The sequence below is a fragment of the Pteropus medius genome, unplaced genomic scaffold (assembly GCF_902729225.1).
Source record: "Pteropus medius unplaced genomic scaffold, Ma_sr-lr_union100, whole genome shotgun sequence".
Classification (NCBI taxonomy): domain Eukaryota; kingdom Metazoa; phylum Chordata; class Mammalia; order Chiroptera; family Pteropodidae; genus Pteropus; species Pteropus medius.
In genome coordinates this window covers 37,542,344-37,564,928 of record NW_024351730.1, presented here as the reverse complement: position 1 = coordinate 37,564,928, position 22,585 = coordinate 37,542,344, and the positions used below count along the sequence as shown (strand labels likewise).

Here is a 22,585-nt window from a genome sequence, read left to right as displayed (position 1 = left end):
CTATTCATCTCTCCTTCTCTTGCTGCATTTTGGGCCATATTAAACTCCAATTCCTTTTGTCTCCTCTAATATTCTGTTATGACCCACAGGGTCAACTTCTACATTTCAGTCTCTGGTTACTTCTTTCAATCCTACTAGATCTTTCATATCTTCATTTATACATCACCTGTTGTTCAACCTCATACTGACATTGTGACTAATTTTTCCAAAATTTTAACTGGATCTATCTCCCTAGTCATGACCAAGTTTCCTTGAACATTTTAGCTTTTCTTTTACCTCACTTAATTTCCTTGCCAAATTTATTCACCATATCTCAACATTGACATGGATGTTTTAATCTTTTCTGACTTTACACTGGGCATTTATTCTCAGCTGAGAAGGTGACACTATTGTGTAGACTAGTAGAAATGAAAAGTGGCAGTCTTCTTCCAAAAATTTCAGCTCAGACCTCAGCACCAATGATCCAACCTTTTGTATATTTTGATTTAGCAGTCACTATCACTTCCCTCAATATATGTCTCCCAAGTGCCTGCAGACTATTGTATAATACTTGTCCCCATTACTGTCAACAGATTTCATCTCCTATTTTTATTAAGAAATTTGAAGCAATGAGATATGATTTTCCTCAACTTCCCAACCTCTTGCCTATAGATTTAAGGATTACCAGACATATTTTTGCAATTTTTTTTTAAGTATCAAAGAAACATCTTTACCCCATCAAAATCAATTCTCGATCTAAGGTTTTATTCTATCTTCTCTGAGATCTTTATCCCTCACATATTAACTTCCTTTTCTTATATTAAATTCTCCTTTATTTTCCTTTCTTAGTTTATAATTATGTTTCTCTTAATCAAAAAACAAACAAAATAACAAAAACTCCAACAAAACTAATGACCCTTGCAACTATTATCTTTCTCTTTCCTCTTCCCATCCAAACTTTCTGAAAGAGAAATATATGCATGTTATGTTAAAGAATGTTACTCTCACCTATTCACTTCCAAGTTTTTCCGTAATCTTTTACTATCTGGCTTCTTTCCACACCATGCTACCAAAACAGTTTGGCTTAAGTCATCGACAACTTCTAAATAGCCAACCTTGTGGACATTTGACAGTCCTTACGACTTAGATATTTTTGACATTGCTAGTCACAGCTTATTTTTTATAACTTAGCCTAACTGACCTCTTCTTCCATGGTTTGTTTGGTCATGTTTCTCTGACTTAGTTATCCGCAATTGTTTTTTCTTCATAAACTCTTCTGTCAGTTCTTAAATGGTGTCTTTCTTAGGGCCTCATCTTAAAATAGGCCTAGTAATCTTCTTACTGTATATTTTCCTTTTGGAAATCTCGTGTACTTTGATGCTATCAACTACCACTCCTAGGCTGATATCTCTCAACTATACGCCTCTTACTGGGCCTGTTCAGTGAGCTTCAGAGTCCTATATATCTGTGAATATCCCACAGACACATCCAACTCATCCCACTCTAAACTAACTTCACTCCTCCTTCTCTAAATCTTTTTTAGCAATCTTTTTCTCAATTAGTTATATACCATCCTCTTATTTATTCATACTATGAACCTATGAATTATCCTTGATTCTTCCCTTCCCTTCACCTTAGTCAATACATTCTGGTAATCCTACCTATTTTATGTCTTTAATTCTGTATTTTTCACCCTATTCATGCAACTGGTACTTAGGACACAGTCTCATCACTTCTTGCTCGTACTAATATAAAGAACTCCCAAATCTTGGTCTTCTTTCCATGCTATCTCTCACTTTTCTGCCTGCGCGTCAGCTCTTGTGTCTGTCAGTAGACATCCTTTGCTTCCTGTCAATTACAGAGGTGATTACTACTTGCTGAACTTCATGTCAAATATATAAATGAGGAAATCTGTGTTAACCAATGCAGGCAATTTAAAAAAAATCCATTCTCATCTATTCATTTATATGAACAAGATTTCTATAAAATGAAAAAGTATACACATCTAATCTAATCTTGAGGCTAACAGCTACCTTATTCAAACTAAAAACAAACATTTGCTTATTTTAGCAAAGTCACTCAGTTCATTGGAATTTTTCCATGCTACACACAGAAAATCACTGTGATCTATTGTAAAAAAAATCGTTTTAATGATCTAGCATTTGACAAATAAATTAGATTCTTTCTTTTACTTTTGTTATATTTTTTACATGAAACCATATGACTTATAAAAGAATTGTAGTAATATCAGAGTTTCCATTGTACCTTAGTTTGGTGTTTCAGAGAATATTTGCACCCAGAGCCACATGTCATAAAAAGGTTTTGCATGAACAAAAGAGATGTCCTTATTTTATAAAGTAAAAGAAGGTTGATTGCATAAGAGATGAGGAAAATAAGAAACACCAGGGTCATGTTTTCAGGCAGATCATTTTTAGGAAAGATTACTTACAAGAACTGAGAATATAGAAATTTATTTCCTATCAAGCTACCTGTATTGATTTGACCCTTGAAAAGTCTTTTAATACACCTAAGGTATAACTACCCCATTTTGAAAGCTGCTGACTTTAAAGATTGCTATCCAAAGAAGGAACTAAATAATACTACATCCAGCCGTCTAACTCATCATTTTCTTTCTTTGTTTTTTTCAATTTTTTGTACTTTTATCCTAAACTTGATATACTTTTTATTTCCACTATAAAGTTCTCTGTGGTATTCTCATTTCTACTCTTCCCTTTTGAACCAGGAAAAAATAATTTATCAGTCACATTAACTCATCCTTAACAATTGCTCCTGTACTGAGCAGAACATATCTCTCATTTATCTATTTCACATTGAAACATCTTTTGGCCAGATCTGTGTTCTCATAAATTTTAAGAGCATATTAATTGCAAAAAGTTACAAAAATAGTACAGTAGATAAGAAATGGAGGAGACTTTAATACATTTTTAGTTTTTAAATAGTCTCTATATGTATATATGTGTATATATATGTGTATACACACACACACACACATACACAACTCTCTGGCTGTATTTTCCTCTCTGAAAATTATATATGTACTGAACCCCATTTAATTTTAATGTGAAGGCCCTTTAACATGAGATCAACTGAAATCTGCAGCCCTATAGCCACACTTAGAAATCACTGTGGAATAATCATATGAACTCAGAAATTTTCCATGTTTCCTCTTGGACTCTTTTTAAGATGATGGTCTGTCCATAATCGCCACGACAAAGACTCTGAGAAACATTCTTTTAGTTTGGGTTTCTCCTTAGGAAGATAGACAATTAAACTTGTTAATTATAGAAGTCTTATTGTTATGGATAGAGGTATTCAATGGCAATATTTACTGTTATTTAAAATATACTTAGATTCATAAAAAATATCTACTCTAATAAAAATATGTAATAATAATAAGTTCATTTTTCTGGAGCGCTGTCATAACATTATTAAACCATTTCAATAGTGTTTTTTGCTTTACAGGGGTAAATAAGCCTGGTAAAAGTTTTAATATAATGAATCTTGTTGGATTACCTAAATTACTTTATATTTCACTGCATTATTATTTGTACAATTGAAGAGACATTTTTAATTGTTGGAAATTAGAACTTCTATTTCTATTGATAATAGTCAGCATAGTTAAGGAAAATGTTATGTACCCCAACACCTTGGCAGTCATTCTGTAATGTGGTCTGCCCATTTCTTCTTAAAATGTTTCTTTGGCTTTCATGACACCACATTCTCTCAATTTTCTTTTATTTCTCTGCCTGCTCCAATAAACTCTTACGTAGGCTTATCCTCCTCTCCGTGCTTAATAAGTATTTCTCAAAGCCTAGTTAGAATGGATAAGTATCTTCTTGAATAAAACAAAAATCTAGTTGCAATAAAAAACTTTATAGTTTTTCTGTCTAAAAATCATACATTTGTCAGTTAGCTTCTTTAAGCCTGAATGTGTACTTTGTAAAACAACCTTCTGGACTTTAAATTATCATACAATAAATACATGTTTTTATATGCAAATGAAAAGCAATTGAATGGATTGTTTATGAAGAACAACGTACTACTGTTTATGTGGTTATGTAATATATCCTTTTTTTTTTCACTTCAAATTATGCACAGGCTTTTTTTTCTCTTTCTAATACCACCACATTCCTTTCCAACATGTTAATACTGATCAATTGCAGAAAGTTATAAAAGTAGTGAGGCAGATAAGAAATAGAGATTGTTACTGCTACATTTTTAGTTTTTAAATAGACTGTGTGTGTGTGTGTGTGTGTGTGTGTGTGTAATCATTTGCTCTCTCTGGCTGTATTTTCCTCTCTGAAAATTATGTATGTACTGAATCCCTGACATTTAGTTTTAATGTGAGGGCCCTTTAACAGGATCAACCTAACTCTGAAGCCTTATTGCCAACCTTAGAAATCACTGCAGAATAATCATCCAAACTTAGAGCTCCAGTGAGAAATCTCATCTGGGGTTAAAATGTTTATAAGCAATAAATACTTAAACCGTTAACAAAATTATAGTTGGAAGTGATCTTTTCATTAACATACTTGTACTCCTCACTTCATAAGTGAGGAAGCAAGTCTCAAAAATTTATCTAACTAGAGCAAACACACAAAATTAAAAACGGTATCAAAATTAGACTAATTCTAATGCTTTCCACAGATAATGTGCATATAGCAAGTGAAGTTTGTCAGCATAATAACTCCTAAAGATTCTACTCACTACTTCTGTAGGATAAATTGTATAATGCCTTTTTTTACCCTTATTTTGCAATAATTGCTTATCTGTGTCTCGATCTGGGAGAACCCCTCAGAAATACAAATGCAGAACATTGGGTTTGTGGGTTCATAATAAAGAAATATAAGATAAATTATCATTATTTTAATAAGAGAGATGAGGATTGACCATTCCCCTTTTTGTTAAAAATACTGATATTACTAATTTTCGAATAAAATTCCACATGTAATTGGTTCATGAAATAAATCAAACACAGTAAATTGTTATAGAATATAAAAACAGCTTTGTTGTTTTCCTTACCACTATCTTAAAACCTTTTAATTGTTCCTATCCTCCATTTTTTGGAAACAATTGGTAAGATCCTTTATTATTCTGAATAATTTAATCATTTCAGAAATAATTCCAGTACTGGCAATAATGAAATAGTTTTTATTAGATTAACCCAGTAAAGAATAACAATCGTAAATTCTGGATCAATTTTTTTTAACTGAAAAGTCTATAAATAGACATTTCTCCAAAGAAGACAAACAGATGCCAATAGACATATGAAAAGATGCTCAACATAACTAATCACCAGAAAAATGTAAATTAAAACCACCATGAGATATTGCCTGCCAGAAAGGCTATTATCAATAAATCAAAGATCTACAAGTGTTGGTGAGGATTTGGAGAAAAGGGAACCCTGGTGCACTGTTGGTGAGATTACAAATTGGTCCAGCAACTATGGAAAATAGTTTGGAGGTTCCTCAAAAAATTAAAAATAGAACTACCTTATGATCCAGCAATTGCACTTTCAGGTATGTATCTGAAGGAAACCAAAATGCTAACTCACGAAGATATATGCATCTTTATGTTCAGTGCAGCAGTATTTACAATAGCCAAGATATGGAAGCAACCTAAGTACCCATCAATGACAACTGGACAAACACACAGACACACAGACACACAGACACACAGACACACACACACACACACACACTGGAATATTATTCAGCCATAAAAAAAAATTGAAATCTTACCATTTGTAACAACATGAATGGACCTAAAAAGTATTACACAAAGTTAAATAAGTCAGACAGAGAAAGACAGATATCATATGATCTCACTTATATGTGGAATCTAAGGAACAAAATAAAAGAACAAATAAAACAGTCACATAGATACAGAGAACGAATTGATGATTGCCAGATGGGGGTGGAGGTTGGGATCTGGGTGAAAAAGGTGAAAGAATGAAGAAGTACAAATTGGTAGTTAAAAAATAGTCACGGGAATATAAAATACTGCATAGGGAATACGGTCAACAGTACTGTTATAACTATATATACTACCAGGCGAGTACTAGACTAATCGGAGGATCACTTTATGTATTATATAAATATCTAGCCACTATGATGTATACCTGAAATTAAAATAAAATACTGAATGTTAACTGTAATTGAAAAATAAAAAAATAACATAAAAATAACCCCTCCCCCCAAAATATTAAACTATCTGGAGATTGCAAAAACTGTAGGGTATTCAATCCTTGAATAATGGTAACTGCGTGGAATGAGATTCAATTTTATATGGCTTATTCAATGAAGACCCACCTCAGTTTAGGTGATGAGGGGTAGCTAGAGAGCTCAAACAAAAAGTCAGAATCTTATTAGATTAATATGTTAGAGGTTAGAGTTCGAAGCAGCTAGGGTGGCCACAAATCAAAAGGGAAATCACAGAAAGAAGGATCTATGTAGAAATGAGCCCCCATATCTGTGTATAAACTACCCTTAAAGTCTTGGCTGACAACTAAACTGCACATGCATAAGATGACTCTAAAAAAAAAAAAAAAATCAGCAGAAAGCAACATCCATAAGGCTAAAAAAAGCTGTGCAAAAGATTACAATTGCTGTTTATGACAGAGGAGATAGAGATTGAATTTTGAGACCCTCTAAATCAGAAAGGTTTAGTGAGAACCATAGCCTTTCCACAGAAACTCCAGAAGGCTATGTTTAGGAATAAAGGGATTGCCAACACCAAGGGATTTACCCTAGGAACTAAGGTAAAATAAAAAAGATCTGTCTTAACAATGTGTAAAACTAAACCTCCACAAGTTCAGGAAAAACAGTAATTTCAGTCTGATGAAATAAAATTCAATCCTATTTGAAGTATACAATTTCAGAGATATCATCTCAAGTCTCAACAATGGATCAACCATAATGTTCAGTTCCAATCGAATATGAAGAACCATGAAAATGTGATCTATGGTTAATAGAAAAAGCAGTCATAAATTTATCCTGAGATAGAAGAGATGTTAAAATTGTAGTAGACAAGGACTTTAAAGAAGCTATTATAAATATGATCAAGGACTTATAAGAAAAGTAGGTCATAATGACTATAAAGTTGGGGAATCTTAACAGAGCAAAGGAAATTATTACTTTTAATTAAAATTCTAGAGCAGAAAAAAAGCTATCTATAATAAAAATGTTACTGAATGGACTTAACAGAAAACTGGAGATGGCAAAGAAAGAATCAATAAACCTGAAAGCAGATCAAGATAAATGATCTAATCTAAAGGTCAGAGAGTAAAAAAAATATTTTGATAAAATAAATAAGGTATTTATTTTAAAAAATGGTAACTGCAGTGACTTAGAGACATTAAGAGGTCTAATTTGAATATTCTCTGAGCTTCAAGTTGGGAGGAGAAAGGTACAGAGTGGAAAAAATATCTGTAGAATTAATTGTCAACATTTATTGGATTTTATGAAATGTATCTGAGCAGCTTAGTGCCCTCCTGGCAGGATGAATACAAAGAAAACTACTAAGAAAGGTACACTATAGTTAAACATCAAAACATCAAAAATGAAAAGAGAATCATAAAAAAAAGGGCCACCCCTACACTTTAAAAAAGAGAACAAAGGTATAAAGAATGGACAACTTCTTATCAGAAACAATATTTGGAAAAAGACAATAAAATGGCATCTTTAAAGTGATAAACAAAAAAATTATTTGTGGTGATGAACATTAAGTAGACTTATTGTAGTGATCATTTTCCAACATATGCACATATCAAATCATTATGTTATATATCTGAAACTAATATAATGTTTTAAGTCAATTGTGTTTCTATTTTCAAAAATTGACTATTTAATGAAAAATTCTTGAATGATAAATATATTTTGATTTTTGAAACAAAAAGTTACTCTCACTTTAAAATCACCAGACTTGATTTTAGGAATGATATTATTAAAATAATAATAATAAATATTTAATTGTAATAATAATTAATGTAATTAACAATAATTTTATCCATAATTAATTCCTTAGACAATTTTTAAAGAAAAGTGTATTTAATTGTAAGTGACTATCTTCTGAGACTCTTGTGCTCTTATTAAACGTTGATCAAAACAAGCAATGTCCCTATTTTAAAATGCAAACAAAAAATATCCAGAAAAAAACCTGTCAACTCAGAGTATGACATATACTATTAACATTATTCAAAAATAAAGATACACAAAGACATTTTAGGTAAACAAAAGTTGTTGAGAGTATATGCCACTTGTAGAACTTCATTTCATGACATTCTAAAGGAAGCCCTTCAGATTGAAGTAAATGATACCAGGTAGGAGCTCAGATATGTAGAAAGGAATAAAGAGTCCCAGAAATAGTAGATAAATAGTTAAATACCAGAAACTTTTTCATTTTGTATGTTTGAAAGACAGCTGATTGATTAAATAAAAAACTATGACATTTTATTGTGGATTTCATAAAATATAAATATATGACCACAATAGCATAAAGGATAAGGTGGGTATAAACTGCATTAAACTGCTATAAGTTTATTACTTTTTAAATGTGAAATGGCATAATATTTATCTAGATAGAATGTGATAAGAATGCACAATATGATCTCTAGACTAACCACAGACAAATAAAACTACCAAGAAACACAGCTAAAAGGCCAAAAGATGAAATAAAATCAAATGCTAGAAACATTCAATTAACCCAAAGGAAGGCAAGAAAAGGAACTGAGGAAAAAATGGGACACATATAAATCAAATAGTAAATTATAGACCTAACCCTGACTATTCATTAATTCATTAGGAAGACATAACAATTTAAAATGTGTATGCACCAAATAAAAGAGCTTCCAAAAAATGAAGAAACCTGACATAAGTAGAGATTAAGAAACAGAAAAGTTTAAGCACCTCTTTCAAGATTGAAAGAACAAGGAGAAAAACATAAGTACAAATATATTTGCCTTATTTATATCCTAAAAGCAAATGATTAGTTCCTAAGTGATGAGGATTTCATTTATGTGTTTATTTATTGCAAACAACATTTTTAAAAGAAAACAATGACATGAATTGTGTCTTATACATTGCATCATAACTTCATCATACTCTAACAAAATATTTAGAGTGTAAGTTTGGCAAAGGTAAGTCCTTGTTCTACATACTTCTACATACTTTTTTATCATAGGAAATATTCTAAAATTGAGCTTTAGTTTGACATTAATTTTTCTTTCCACAAAGTTCATAAAATGATATGGGCTAAGAGTTTTGTATTCAATACCACCACCTAATGCTTTGTCTTGCACTTATTTCATGTAAAATTAGCTTCCAGGGGGTTATAGTTAACATTTCAATATGTGATAAATAAATAAATGCTTACCTTAAAGACTAGTTCTCCTACCAAGCCATTCCATGTCCCATCTTCTTGTGGGCTTCCATACTTGTGATCCGGTGCAACATAAATTTCATAGTTAAAACCCAGGTAGTTAGATAAGGCATCTAAAACATCAATGGAGAAGCCCTGGTATTTCTTCGGCTTACCCAAGACATTTTCAGAGACCATTACAAAAGGTTCTTCCTAAAGGAAAATAAGAGAAATCCTGATGTCAATCTATATTGCTCTTTAAAAGCAAAGATTAATTCCTCAAAGAGTTTTGCTTACAGTCTAAAAATTGCTTCTGCACTTTGAGAGGATTAACTTAGAAATATAACTTATGCGTTATTAATGCATCATATTATTGAACAATGTTAAGTCACCCAAGTTCTTGTCATCTCATTAAATTACAGTCATGTACCTCTTAACGACAGGCATAGGTTCTGTGAAATGCGTCATTAGGTGATTTCCTCATTGTGTGAAGACCATGCAGTGCACTTACACAAACGTGTAGCTTCTAGGCTACAAGCCTGTTTAATATGTTACTGTACAAAACAACATGAGATTAAATCATGCACCGAAAGGAAATGATGCCATCAAGAGATTTGGTAAAAACAAGATGAGGCTGCTGCCCATGTAACACAGCTTATTGTTTTTCCGTTTTTATAAGTAGAAAGTATAGACTCAAAAATAATGATAAAAAGTACAGTATAGTGAATATATAAACTATAGTTATTTATTATCATTATCACTATCATTATAGAGTATCATGTACTGTACATAATTTTATGTGCTCTACTTTTATACTACTGGCAGCTCAGTAGGTTTGTTTACACCAGCATCACCACAAACTTGTGTGTAATGCCTTGTGCTAGGACTTTCTCGAAGGCTGTGGTGTCACTTGTAGGCAATATAAAATTTTCAGCTACATTTTAATTTTATGGACCAACTGTTGTATATGTGGGTCGTTGTTGACTGAAACGTCGTTATACATCACATGACTGTTCTACCACATCAAAAATTAGATAAAAGTGACTACAAAACTTTAGGGGCCATAATTCATTTTGCTTGCCATCTCAGGACCAATCTAAGATTCATCAATAATAAAATCATATTAAAGAAACCATAAATTTATTATATCTACCCTCAGGCATTTATTGTCTATATATGTAAAATAATATTTTAGCAGATATAATTTACACAAAACTTTCTAAAAAGATCAAAAAATTCTAAGAATATATAACTTAGCTAAAATTTGTAACATCACATTTCCTGGGAGTAATTTTGAAATTTAGGTACAAACACATTTCACTGCAAAATACAGCTTCTTTACTACTGCTATGAGAAATTCACTTTTTTGGGGGGTAAATTAAATAATTTAGTAAATTCAGCAAATTGGTTTCTGCTTCAACCTCTTTTATCTTTTTGAATTATTGTCCTGTTATAATTAACAAATAGGTTCCTTTGCTTTTTAGAACACCCATTGTTGAGAGCTCAAGAGTTTGAAATATGCTGGCAGACTACAAAAAATTAGATAACTTATTCCTGAACTTCTTAAACTTGTTCAGAAGTGTTTCAGGAACAGTAATATTTACATATAACCATTCATAGTGTATATTGTCTATACAGTCCTCTGGGCAAGTTAAAATCCTGGGTTTAAGTCAGAACACCCAAACTTTTTATCCTTGGATCATTTTTCTTCAGGGACTCTTAAAGCAACTTTCATTGAGTTGTAAAATAATACGTTGCTTTTGGCTTTTACTCAAGCAGTAAGTAAAAGCCTTATAAAATCTCTGCATTTGTTATGGGAATATTGTCCACCATAACATTCAGTTTTCCCCTAAAACTGACCATGAGATAAATTTTTGAATTGTTCACAGCCAAGATAGATTCATTTTGCTTTACTAATGCCTTTTTAAAAAAATAATAAAAGTAATGTAATGAATTATTTAGTTATCCCTTTTCACTTTGAATACACAGAAGATCAGTTATAAGTTTGATGCTCATTTACAACTATGTTGATATTGTGATATTTGTAATATTCCTTAAATCTTGGTTTTCTAAACTATCAATGTTTTCTGTTTAAAAAAGATTGGTCTTCTTTAACCGTTTACATCTTTTCTTTGTGTAAAATAAATCAGTAAATGAATAGTTATATAAAGGCAGTAACTGCTATTTGTTTCCCAGTAGCTGTTCTCTTCTTCTTCAATAATTACAATTTAAAAAATTAGCACTACTGAGGATAAAGACAATCCACAGTTTCCTTTTAGGCAAGGTGAGATCATGTGACTAATTCTGGCCAATTCAATGTAAGCAGGGTGCTTTGCGTCAACTGTTCTTATATCCTTTCTATTTTCTAACTGGAATGGACACAATGGCTAGAGCTCTAGTAACTATCTTAGACCATATACAGTATAGAAACAAGACAAAAGTCTATGCCCTTGACACCTGAAATGCTATAATAGACTAACTCTCCAGGGTTCTAGAATGCAAGAAATTTTTCCATCTTTTTTTGTCATTGTTAAGCTGATATATTTTCCTGTTTTAGTAGTATTTGATGCTAATAAATACTGATAGATAGAGAGGTTTTGAGAATGAATGAAAATTTCTAATAATATCAAATTATTTAATCTAAATGATATTAAGTGAGTGAAAAGTAAAAATTTAATCAACCCTTTAATATTAAGTATAAAATACAGAACATCTTGTAAATGAGTCATCTTGATGACTCCAAATATTTATATATTTTTAAAGTGCATAATAAACTTCTTGATGACTCCAAATATTTATATATTTTTAAAGTGCATAATAAACTTCCAGATAATTGGCAGAATTTGTTACTGGTCGTTTGGTTGTTTGGACAAAATATAGATATAGCCAATGACTAGGCATTGCACACTCTAAAGCAGAGTCATGGTTATCAGAGTAAAGAAATTCCAAGATAGATAGAGATCATATGCAGAGAGCATGTAAATACAATTAGGAAATTCTAGAGTTATTGAGCATTGATTGTTTACATCATGTTGTCAAAACTGGCAATAGAAAACATGTACTTATTTCCTTATACACATCTCATTCTTTTCTAGAATTTGAACATCTATCCATTGATGAACCAATGGAAAGATGACTCATGAAAGATCTTATTTGAATAGTTCCTCTACCAATAATTTTGGACCATATTTGTCCTCTATATATAATCTCTATGGCTTTCAAAATCAACAAATCTCTCAAGTTTAGCAGCAATTTAATGACAAGAAACTTGAATACCAATCTTTAAGGTGACACTTAAACAATTAAGAATACTAACTAACTCTATTGCAGAGCTAAATGATCTATGTGGTAAAATGATGTTCCAATTTATGTTTTGATATAAAATATTAGTGATTCTTTTCTGTTTTTATCCCTTTAGAACAATTGTTTAATATGCTAAATTATGTTAGATTTTAAAATGCTAAATTTCCCTCTAGAAATGATTTAAACTCCAATTTACAAGTAAATCCCTAGGCAAATAGACCTTCTCAAGGTCTGTTGTCAAAATCTGGACTTAGCGACATCATCTAGAATTGATTAAAGGTACAGAATAGCAATGGTTATACTAAGAGTTCTTTTAAAGTGGGTTAATGATTTATTGATGAACATGCTTTTAAAATTTTATGCTGTAAATGAAACCTTATTATATCCTATGACTTTTCTTCTAGATCAGTGTATTTATGCTTTGTTTTTATGCTTTATTATAGATTCGGATCACCATTCATAAATCCTACCTCAGACCAGTTGTCATTTATGAGGGTAATCAATTAATATATTGAATAGGTATCAAAACAATGGAAATTAGATTAAAGCTCTGGGACGTATAATAGAAAAGACACTTGTTCCTTTTCTATGGAATACTGAGCTTGGTTTAATCACTTTTATCTATGTACCTATTTCCAAAATTTATTCACTCATTGACTCAACCACTTAATAAACAAGACACCAGAGCAATACAATGGAGTCTTAAAGAAAAAGTATAACACCATTTTGGGGGTTAGAGCTATATATTATTTTAACCAACAAAAAAAATAGGGACAAATGTTTTAACTCAAGGTAACACAATAAGTTACAGAAGAAGAAGTCATTATAATTCATTTTACTTAAACATTATCTCTTTGGACCTCAAATTTCTCAACTTATAAATTAAAATCTAGGATGACATAATTTGTCTCAAATTTTAATGCAATTTAAGTTGGTGTGAGACCAGTAGGGACTCCAGATGCCTTACAGGAAAAAAACACACACACACACACAATTCTCTTTGGAAGAAAGCATCTTCATTTTAGATACTACGTTATTCCTTCAAATAATTATTTGAATACAACCTCCAAAGCAAAAGATATCATGTAAAAAGAAATGACATTTCCTATAGAACCAACAGAAATAACATACAACAGAAACAGATCTTTCGAGAACTCAGATACTAAAATTTTCATATGCATATTACAAACATTTTGTTTACTATGTTTAAAGGGTAATTTTTTTAATGGCAGAAAATTGGAAACTACAGGAAATGTCATTGCAGAATTTAAAAAGAACTAAACAGAAATTTAAGAATTAGAAAAGACAATGAATGATCAAAGTTAACTTAATGACTATGTTTGTAGGCAGATTATAACTAGTTGGAGAAAGAATGAGAGGCCTGTTATATGTCAGAGCTAATACCCAAGATGCAAACGAATAAACAAACAGAAAATCCAAAGAAAGAGTAAAGAGATGAGAAACAGAAAGAGTGCTAGTCTGCTAATCTCAAATATCATTAAGGATATGAAGAAATAAGAAGTATCATTCACTCTTACTAGATTTTTAAATTGGTACAAGCACTTTGGAAAACACTTTGACATATCTAATATAGATTGAAAATATTTATATGCAAGTTAATTTTGCCTGTTTTGGAGTGTTACATAAATATTTATCTAGTATGAAGACATGAATAGTTATATCTTAGCAATATCACTGTGGTTATCAATATAAGAGAATCTTGGGCACCAAAATATATGCCCAAGAATGTTTATAAAAACATTGTTTATAATAGCCTAATTCTGGAAATAATCTAAATATCCAAATGTCCATCAATGTGGAATGTATAACTATATCGTAGTATATTGATGCAATGTAACACTTAATATTTAGCTGTTTGCTTACAGTGAAAAAACTAGAACCATACATGATAATATGAATGGACTTTTAAAAGAATAATGTTGCGTGACAAAAGCAATATTCAAAGAAAAAGTTTGATTTAATTTTTGTAACATTTGAAAACAGGTAATTAACTATGTGATTAAGAATTTACACCCAGGTAGAGCCACTATAAAGAAAATAAAGGTGGTTAGCTCTGGGATACTGGGGGAGGGTATGGTCAAAAACATGCACAAAGAAAGATGGCTGCTGTGGTAATGATGATATTTTTTTTTTCCTGGGCAATGATTACCTTTATTATTTGTTGATTAATGGTTTAAGCTTTTTTTGTATGAGTTTTTATATTGCAATATAAACAAAAATAAAGAAAAAGTATGTTAAGTGGGATGGAAAAAATGGAAGGCATTGAAGCCATATTAAGGTTTCTGTTTTATTTGACAGGGAACTAGAGCTTTATGGAAGGGAAATAGCATAATCAGAAAGTAATCCTGAAAGCAGAGTGTGGAATAAATTGAACAGAAATGAGGACTAGAAGTCCTTTGCAACAGCGCAGATGGCAGGAAATTACGGCCTGTACCTATTCAACAGATATTTTCAAAGTGTATATAGACGGTTTTGAGTCTTCAGTTATAGCGACAGAAAGGTGAAAAGGAAATAATAAAATGCTGCATTTAAAATTCATTTTCCAGCAATTAGTTCAAAGAGAGAATTAATAGAACTGAGTCTAATCTGGTGATAACCTGCCTGTCTATTAAGTAAAAACAAATTTCAGATTTTGATTTGCTGATCATTTGGATGACAGATTCTTTAAGCACAATCCTTAGCAACTGGAATAAATGAAGCTTTCACAGAATGCCTGTAGTTTATCAATCTAAATGTGTTAGATTGAGGATCCATAGACCCACTTGTAGAAAAGAGTGTTTCAGTGGTTGATAATTTTCATATTATCAAGGATTTATTCACATCACTTGTTGGGTTATTAGATAATAACTTCGTAATTCTGAATTTGTATTCAGTCATTTAAAAAATTGCATGCTAATTGCTTAGTTGATTTACAACACTGTTTGTAACTTGCAGATTTTGTAGTTGATTCCCATATTTTAATAACTATGCAATATTGTTTGCCAGTGATAGAGCTTGAAAACAAGCGTACAATTTTTGATAGGTACAAGCAACGAGCTCTACTGCCAGGGCTTTACTGAGAGCTGTTAAAAAGGTTTTAATGTTCACGGCTTCAGAGAACACCAGGGTAGCTAAAACTAGGAATGAGTAACTAGAAATTCTTTACAATTCTGCTCATATACGACACAAGGACATTAACAGAGAATGAGAATATTTCTTAATGAGCTGTTTAAAATTTTTTTTCCTATAAAACATGTTCCTGACTAAAGCAAATAAGAGTTGTCCTCATGTACAGTGTGAGCTTATGTTTTGTTTCGAGATGACACATTCTACTTTGATATATGCAGAATTAATGACCATCATTCTCTGAACAAACCTCTTTACTTTCTATAGATAATATGTGAGTATTAGAAACTTCTACAAGTTAAAAAAGGCAAAAGAGATGGAATTTGTTACTAAAAAGATATCAAGACACTGGGATAGGAAAACAAACATGAGGAATATCTGGGAGAAATGAAAAATCTAGGTGTTGTAAAGGAAAGGGATATATGAGTTGCATGGAAAAGAGAAAAGTAAGTCACAGGGATATATGCAATTATGCAATGAAAACTTTTAAAAGAGCTTTTGCAGAAGGATTTTATGGAGGAGAAAGAAAGCAGTACACTACGCTTATTTTTTAAAATGTTTGTTTAAATATTTTTATCAGAAAATGGGATTCAAATAATAAATGACAGAAGTAAATAAAAAGTCATTCTAATTTCTAAAACCATGTCTTACTTATTATTTCTGATTCTTATTTTGTAAGCAACTAATTAAATAAAAAACACTTTAAACTGAACATAAAGTTATTGTTATTACTATGCAAGGTAATTCATTTAAAAAATATCTGATTTAATACATTGTTTGCAAATCATGAAAGTCACATTTTAGTGACTTAGAGGCTAAATGGAGAGTGGCAAAACAAAACAAAACAAAACAAAAAGTGTTCAGTTTGTTTTCATGACAATCTGAAGGAAATGTAGAATGCTGTAACTGGGAATACAAGGTTACCAAAGACAACAGGCAGTCACAACCGTCCTAAGCACATTAGTTCTCATTTATTGGTTTTTCCTAGCATGCATTTGAGAACACATTTTAGGAGGCTAAGACTTTATGGACTACATGATTACATATTGAAACTTAGAAATACCAAACTCTCAGTTTGCTTTATGAATAAGAGTGCTGGATAATACTTTTTGTTCGTTTTTTTTTGGTCCAAGCCTTCATTATTTTGCTAAATTTAATACCTAAGTGAATCTTGCAAGTGCATATCCACATGTGAGTTAATCTTACTCCATAAATATTATTAAAAGTTCATATTTTAAAATATAGTAATATGCAGCTGTAAGGAGTAATTGTTTGTACCAAATGCCAGAAGTCTACAAAATATTTAACTGAAGAAGTTGGGAACATTTGATTTCAATGATGATGATGTTTACAAAATCTCTGGTTGATACAGTCATATTCTTCTTACAATATTGTCAACAACAGTAATGTTAATGAATGTCAGTGAAACCTTATAATAAGACTTATTCTCTGTCAGGATACAAAAAACATTTAATAAATATAAACTGAAGCTAATTAAATATCAAAATATAGTGCAAAGCCATATAAAATCAAACTTAGAATACTTAGGACTAGTGGCATTTCTATTTAAAATAATATTACAGGAATATAGCAGAACTTCAGATAGTCATTCAAAAATTATTAATGCGAGGCACATACTAAGAATACAATAGTGAACAAAGCAAACGATAAACAGATATCTCTGTCTTTTTAGACCCATATTCTAATGGGAGTGATAGACAATAAAATAAGTAATATATATGTTATACCAGATGGTAATAAGTACCGTGGAGGAAAACTAAGCAAATAATGAGAATAAAGAGCATGTGAGACGGGTGTACTTTCCTTTAGGAAGAGCTTCTGAAGAAAGAGTGTATTCCAGACTGAAGAAAGAGTAAGTAAAAATGTGCCAGGCAGGAGTTTTTCTGACATATTTAAGAGGCAGAAGGGACTGGTGTGGCAGGAACTGAGGGAGCTAGGGTCAGACAGGATATATCAGAGAGGTAAAGGGTGTATGTTGGGTGGAGCTTAAATAGGGCCTTTAAGCCTCTGTGATGACTTTAACTGTTACTTTGAATGAGATAGACAACCATTTGGGCTCTGAGCAAAGGAGGCATGGGATCAGATAGGTTTCATGGTTTACTAGGCAGTTTACAGTTACTATGGGCAATAGACTGGAAGGGGAAAGGACAGAAGCTAGGAGATCAATTAGGAGTCCTTTGCAATAAATCAGAAGTGAGCTAATCATGACTTGTAGTAAAATGGATTTGAAAGAAGTAATCGAATTCTAGGTATTTTTGAAGGTAGAAGCTGATGGGATTCGCTGGTATGTTGGATGGGGGGTTATAAGTATTTAGTGAGAAATGATGTAATGCTATGCCATACTTCCTGGAGACCTTCAGTGGAGTCATCAGTCTTTAGAAGGGTATGAATTTCTGAGACTCCCTGGCTGTTTTTTACTTGGGGCGTGTATCATAATTCTATAAGAGGAACTACAACTTTCAATCAATAGACTACAGTTCTCAAGGCAAATGTTCAATACAGAATCAAAGATAGAATTTTGTAAAAATCTATAGCTCTGAATACAAAATTAATACATATTCAAATTTAATAGAATAAAACATGAAATTTTCTCTTGTATATTGGTGATTCACATAATTGGTCAAAAGAGAAATAATATTTATTAGAAGAAATAATCATTAAAATCATCATAATCCTTAAAGTTGATATTTTAAAAGGACAAAGTTCAATAGCAAACACTGAGGGTGAATTATTTATTTTTGTTTTCTTAACAACCTTTGAGAAATACAAATTAAAATAAGTTATTTATTGTTCATCCGATTGGCAGGGATGAAAAAGAATGTTAATGTTTACCAGCAAGCATGCAAAGAAGCAGGCTTTCTTATATACCACTTATATGAGTTAAAATTGGTACGACTTTTCAAAAGAACAAGTTCACAGTAGGAAAGCAAATGTCTTCAAATTTCCATATTCTTTCTTCTGGTAATTTTACATCTAAGGAAACAATTGGAAATGAGCAATGTATGTGTCTAAAAGAATGTTAACTGCAATGTCTCTAGTAAGAACTGGAAAACTAACTAAATTCCCAATAATTACAGATTGCTTTTATTAAAAAAAAAAAGTGTATCTGTATAATAGACTACTGCATAATACATTTAGTTGTCAATCTCAATGTCTCAGTGCCCTGGTATATAGTTATCTGCTCAAAACTGGGCCACAGGTGTTTGTCTTGTTTTAACAAAGAATGACATTTTAAAGTTTGAGATTGGTTTGTTTTTCTTTGTCCTATAGAGAAATTAAAAACATCATTGTAAAAACATTACTTTCATTTGCATTCCAAAATATTTCAGTAAATGAGAAATAAAAATGTTGATTTTTAGTTGGTATGCTGGGAATTAAATATAATCCCAAATAAATTAATGTAAGTTTGAGGCCAATGTAAAAATAATTCATTAACTAACTGAAAAAAACAAACTATTGATCACATTTGCTGTAGAAAAAAACCCACATTTATTTACATTAAAAATATTGATTTGTATATTGCTAAATGGGAAGAAAATGTACAAAATTGTCCATGAGCATGGGTGTGTCTTAGTCTGTTCAGGCTGCTACAACAAATTACCAGACTGGGTGGCTTAAACAACAAACATTTATTTTTAACGGTTCTAGAGGCTAGAAGGTCCGAGATCAATGTGGTGGTAGATCCAGTGTCTGAGGAGAGTTCGCTTCTTTGGCCTCACATGGCAGAGAGTGAAAAGATCATTTTTCTCATGGTTTTTTTTTTTTTTTTTTTTATGAGGGCACTAATCTCATTCATGAGGGCTCCAACCTCACGACTTACTTATTCTCCAAGATCCTATCTTCAAATATCATCACATTGGGGATTAGGCTTTAAAATATGAATTTTGGGAGGACATAAATATTCAGTTAGTAGCTGTGTGCATGTTTAACATTTTAAAAAATAATAATAGTAATAATAATCACAGCAACCATTCATATAGGTCTTACTATGTACTGGACACTTTCTGATGCTTTTTATATATTTATTCCCAACACTCGTATTAGTTTAGAACCATAATTATTTCTATTTTTTATGAACAAGGTAATTTAGTTTTGTTTAGATAGTGACAGACACTGAAATGTTAGTTTTTGATGGAGGAATTAGGGATTAGTTTTGTCATTAATTTTTTTTTCTACATTTTTCTAAGTTTTTGTCATTGAATATGTAATACTGTTTCAATACTTGGATAAATTAGTCTGAAGAATGAGGGAGGCTGGAAATAAAAATTCGATTATAATTTTCAAGAAAATAAATGAAGTCATTCGGGTGTAAAGTACAGAAAGAGTCAGGATGAAATTCTGGAAGAAGTGACTCCAGTGAAGGAGGCAGAAGGAATAGAGGACAAAAGGGGACCAGGGGAAGACACTATAGGAAGATGCAAGAGAAAATGGGCTTTCAAGAAGAAGCAAATTGCTGGTGGATTCCAATGAGAAGTCCAGAGGAATCTCCACCTGAAAGCATTCATTTCATTTGTCTAGTAGGAAATCATGAAGATCTTCTGAAAAGCAATATCTTTGGAGAAGTCAAAATAGAAGCAAATTTAAGCCAGTGGTTTGAAGAGAAAATAAGCAATGAAGAGGAGATAGTTAGAACTGAAGTCTGAGACAATTTCCTGAGAAAGAATTAGTAGAATAAAGGAGATTCAGGATCCGCGCCCCGCCCCGCCAAAAATGTATTCTATCCAGAGCACATTTTCCTGTCATCATCCTTATCACTTCACATTCATCACCTCATTTAGTTCTTAGAATACTCTGGTATTGTTATTGTTATTTCACAAATGAGAGAACTCAGATATGGGGATAGAATAAATAATGTGCCTGAGCTTACAAGCTGGTAAGAAGATTGTAATTTGGATCCATTGTTGTCTGATGCTAAAGCCTGCATTCTTAACCACTACTTTAAACTGTTTTCATCAGCGCCTGAGTATATATGTGTGTTTGGGGTTGTTGGGGAGGAGGAACAGGAACTACATGGCAGATAAAAGAGAAAGAACTTGGGCTACAGTCTTTTAACACATAGTAGGATAAAATCAATCTCCACTCTATATTCCCCAATTCCTATTCATTTCTAATGTAGAGCTATTTATATATTATTCTGCTAAGTCACACTTCAACTTTAGTCAGCATATTGATGAGATCATAGTTTTGGTATAAAAGGTATTTTAAAATAAAAGCATTTGAAATCCTATCTGAACTTCCCTTATCTGACTAAAGCAGAGCTTCCTGAAGATTTACTGCTATTAATTCTACTCCCAATGGAGTTTCCTGCAAATTCCAGGAAGGAGATGGGCTTCTCATTCCCCTTAGTATGGAGACACACGCACACACACACACACACACACACACACACAAAACCAACAATTGACCCTTCTATACTTTGCTACCTTTCCTTTTGTTAAGTTGGTATATAAACCTTTACCTCTAGGTATTCAGCAAGTTACTCATTACTGAGTGATTTCTCTATGCTCATGTAAATAAACCTCGACTTTTCTCCTGTCAATGTCTATTGTCCATTAATACACAGGCCCTCAACCAATCACATCTAAGAGGATAGAGGAAAACTTTCCCCCACAACTATATCAAGCCTTCTTCTGAACAAAGGTGTAGACTCTCTTCCCTAAAAGAAGATCTGGAGAGAATAAGGGACACAATAATTTTGCCAACCCCACTCTATACCCTTGTAGAACGTGAACTCACTATTTCTGCTACCTGCCTGCCTGACCTAAGGTTTTAAGAATAAGGTGACAGGTTTTCTATTTCTAGTGAGCTGAATGCTTTCTGAAGGATATATCTTTTTCTTTTGATTTTGTTATGAAGCACAATGGGAAACGTAAGAGAAAAGATCTCCTGTATAGAGGGCAGAAACATACGAGTAGAAAGCAGAAAGGTACTGATATTTAAAAGCAAGAAACAAATCTGTGGGGATTTACAGAATGTAGAGAAGTCTGAACTTAAAGCTATAAAGACAATATTCTGTGTTTCTAAAATTAATAAGCATATACAAGATTACTAGAAGCATTATTAAAATTAATAAGGCACATAGAAATGACTTCTGTGTCAGCTCTTATCAAGATTGTGGATATATACTATAGTTCTGAATTAATTACAGGAACATATATTAAGGAATTAGAGGGAAGTTTTCACAATTTACTAGAAAATGTAAAGATGTATGAAACTTTTTTCCTCATTGCTGTATTTTATTGCATAATAAATTGGAATATTTAGCCTAAAACCAGCCCTAACACTTACGCCTGCGAGAACTTTCATTAAATGAAGCAAATGTCATTTAGGAGTGACAAAAAAAAAAAAAAATGAGCATTGATCCTATTTATTCTTGCAATCCTCAGCAGATACTCTAGGAGTGTTCCCAAATGTAACATTGTACATATTGAAATGCATCTTCGTTTTGAGGGCCGATGACCAAAGGTCATTCTTAAAATTTTAAAAGAACTCATACAACAAAGGTAAGATATTTTTTAAACTCTTTGTTCTTGATAGGTGATCACATTTTTATTCTCCTTGACTTTTAAAAAAGTAAAAGACCTTGCTTTCAAATGCTAATCGGTTGCTTCTTTATTCCCCAGTAGACTTTGGACTATTCAGCCTCAATACTTCATTTTCTTGAGTGCTTTATTGACCACTGTCTTGGAGATTCATTTGGCTCAGAACAACATAGCCGCTTGTTATTTTTAATTGAACTGCAGAGTACATTACCCTACATAAGAATCAATGAACAAAA

The 22,585-nt window shown here is 31.8% G+C and overlaps 1 protein-coding gene across 3 annotated transcripts in view; it reads right to left on the bottom strand.

Moving 5' to 3' along the window:
• Positions 1-22,585, bottom strand: part of GRID2 (glutamate ionotropic receptor delta type subunit 2) — a 1,244,525-nt gene that overhangs the window by 284,203 nt on the left and 937,737 nt on the right. For all 3 annotated transcript variants that reach the window (XM_039845721.1, XM_039845720.1, XM_039845722.1), the window contains one exon: positions 9,373-9,570. In XM_039845721.1, the coding sequence (XP_039701655.1) occupies positions 9,373-9,570 (198 nt within the window). The remainder of the gene's footprint in view (positions 1-9,372; positions 9,571-22,585) is intronic.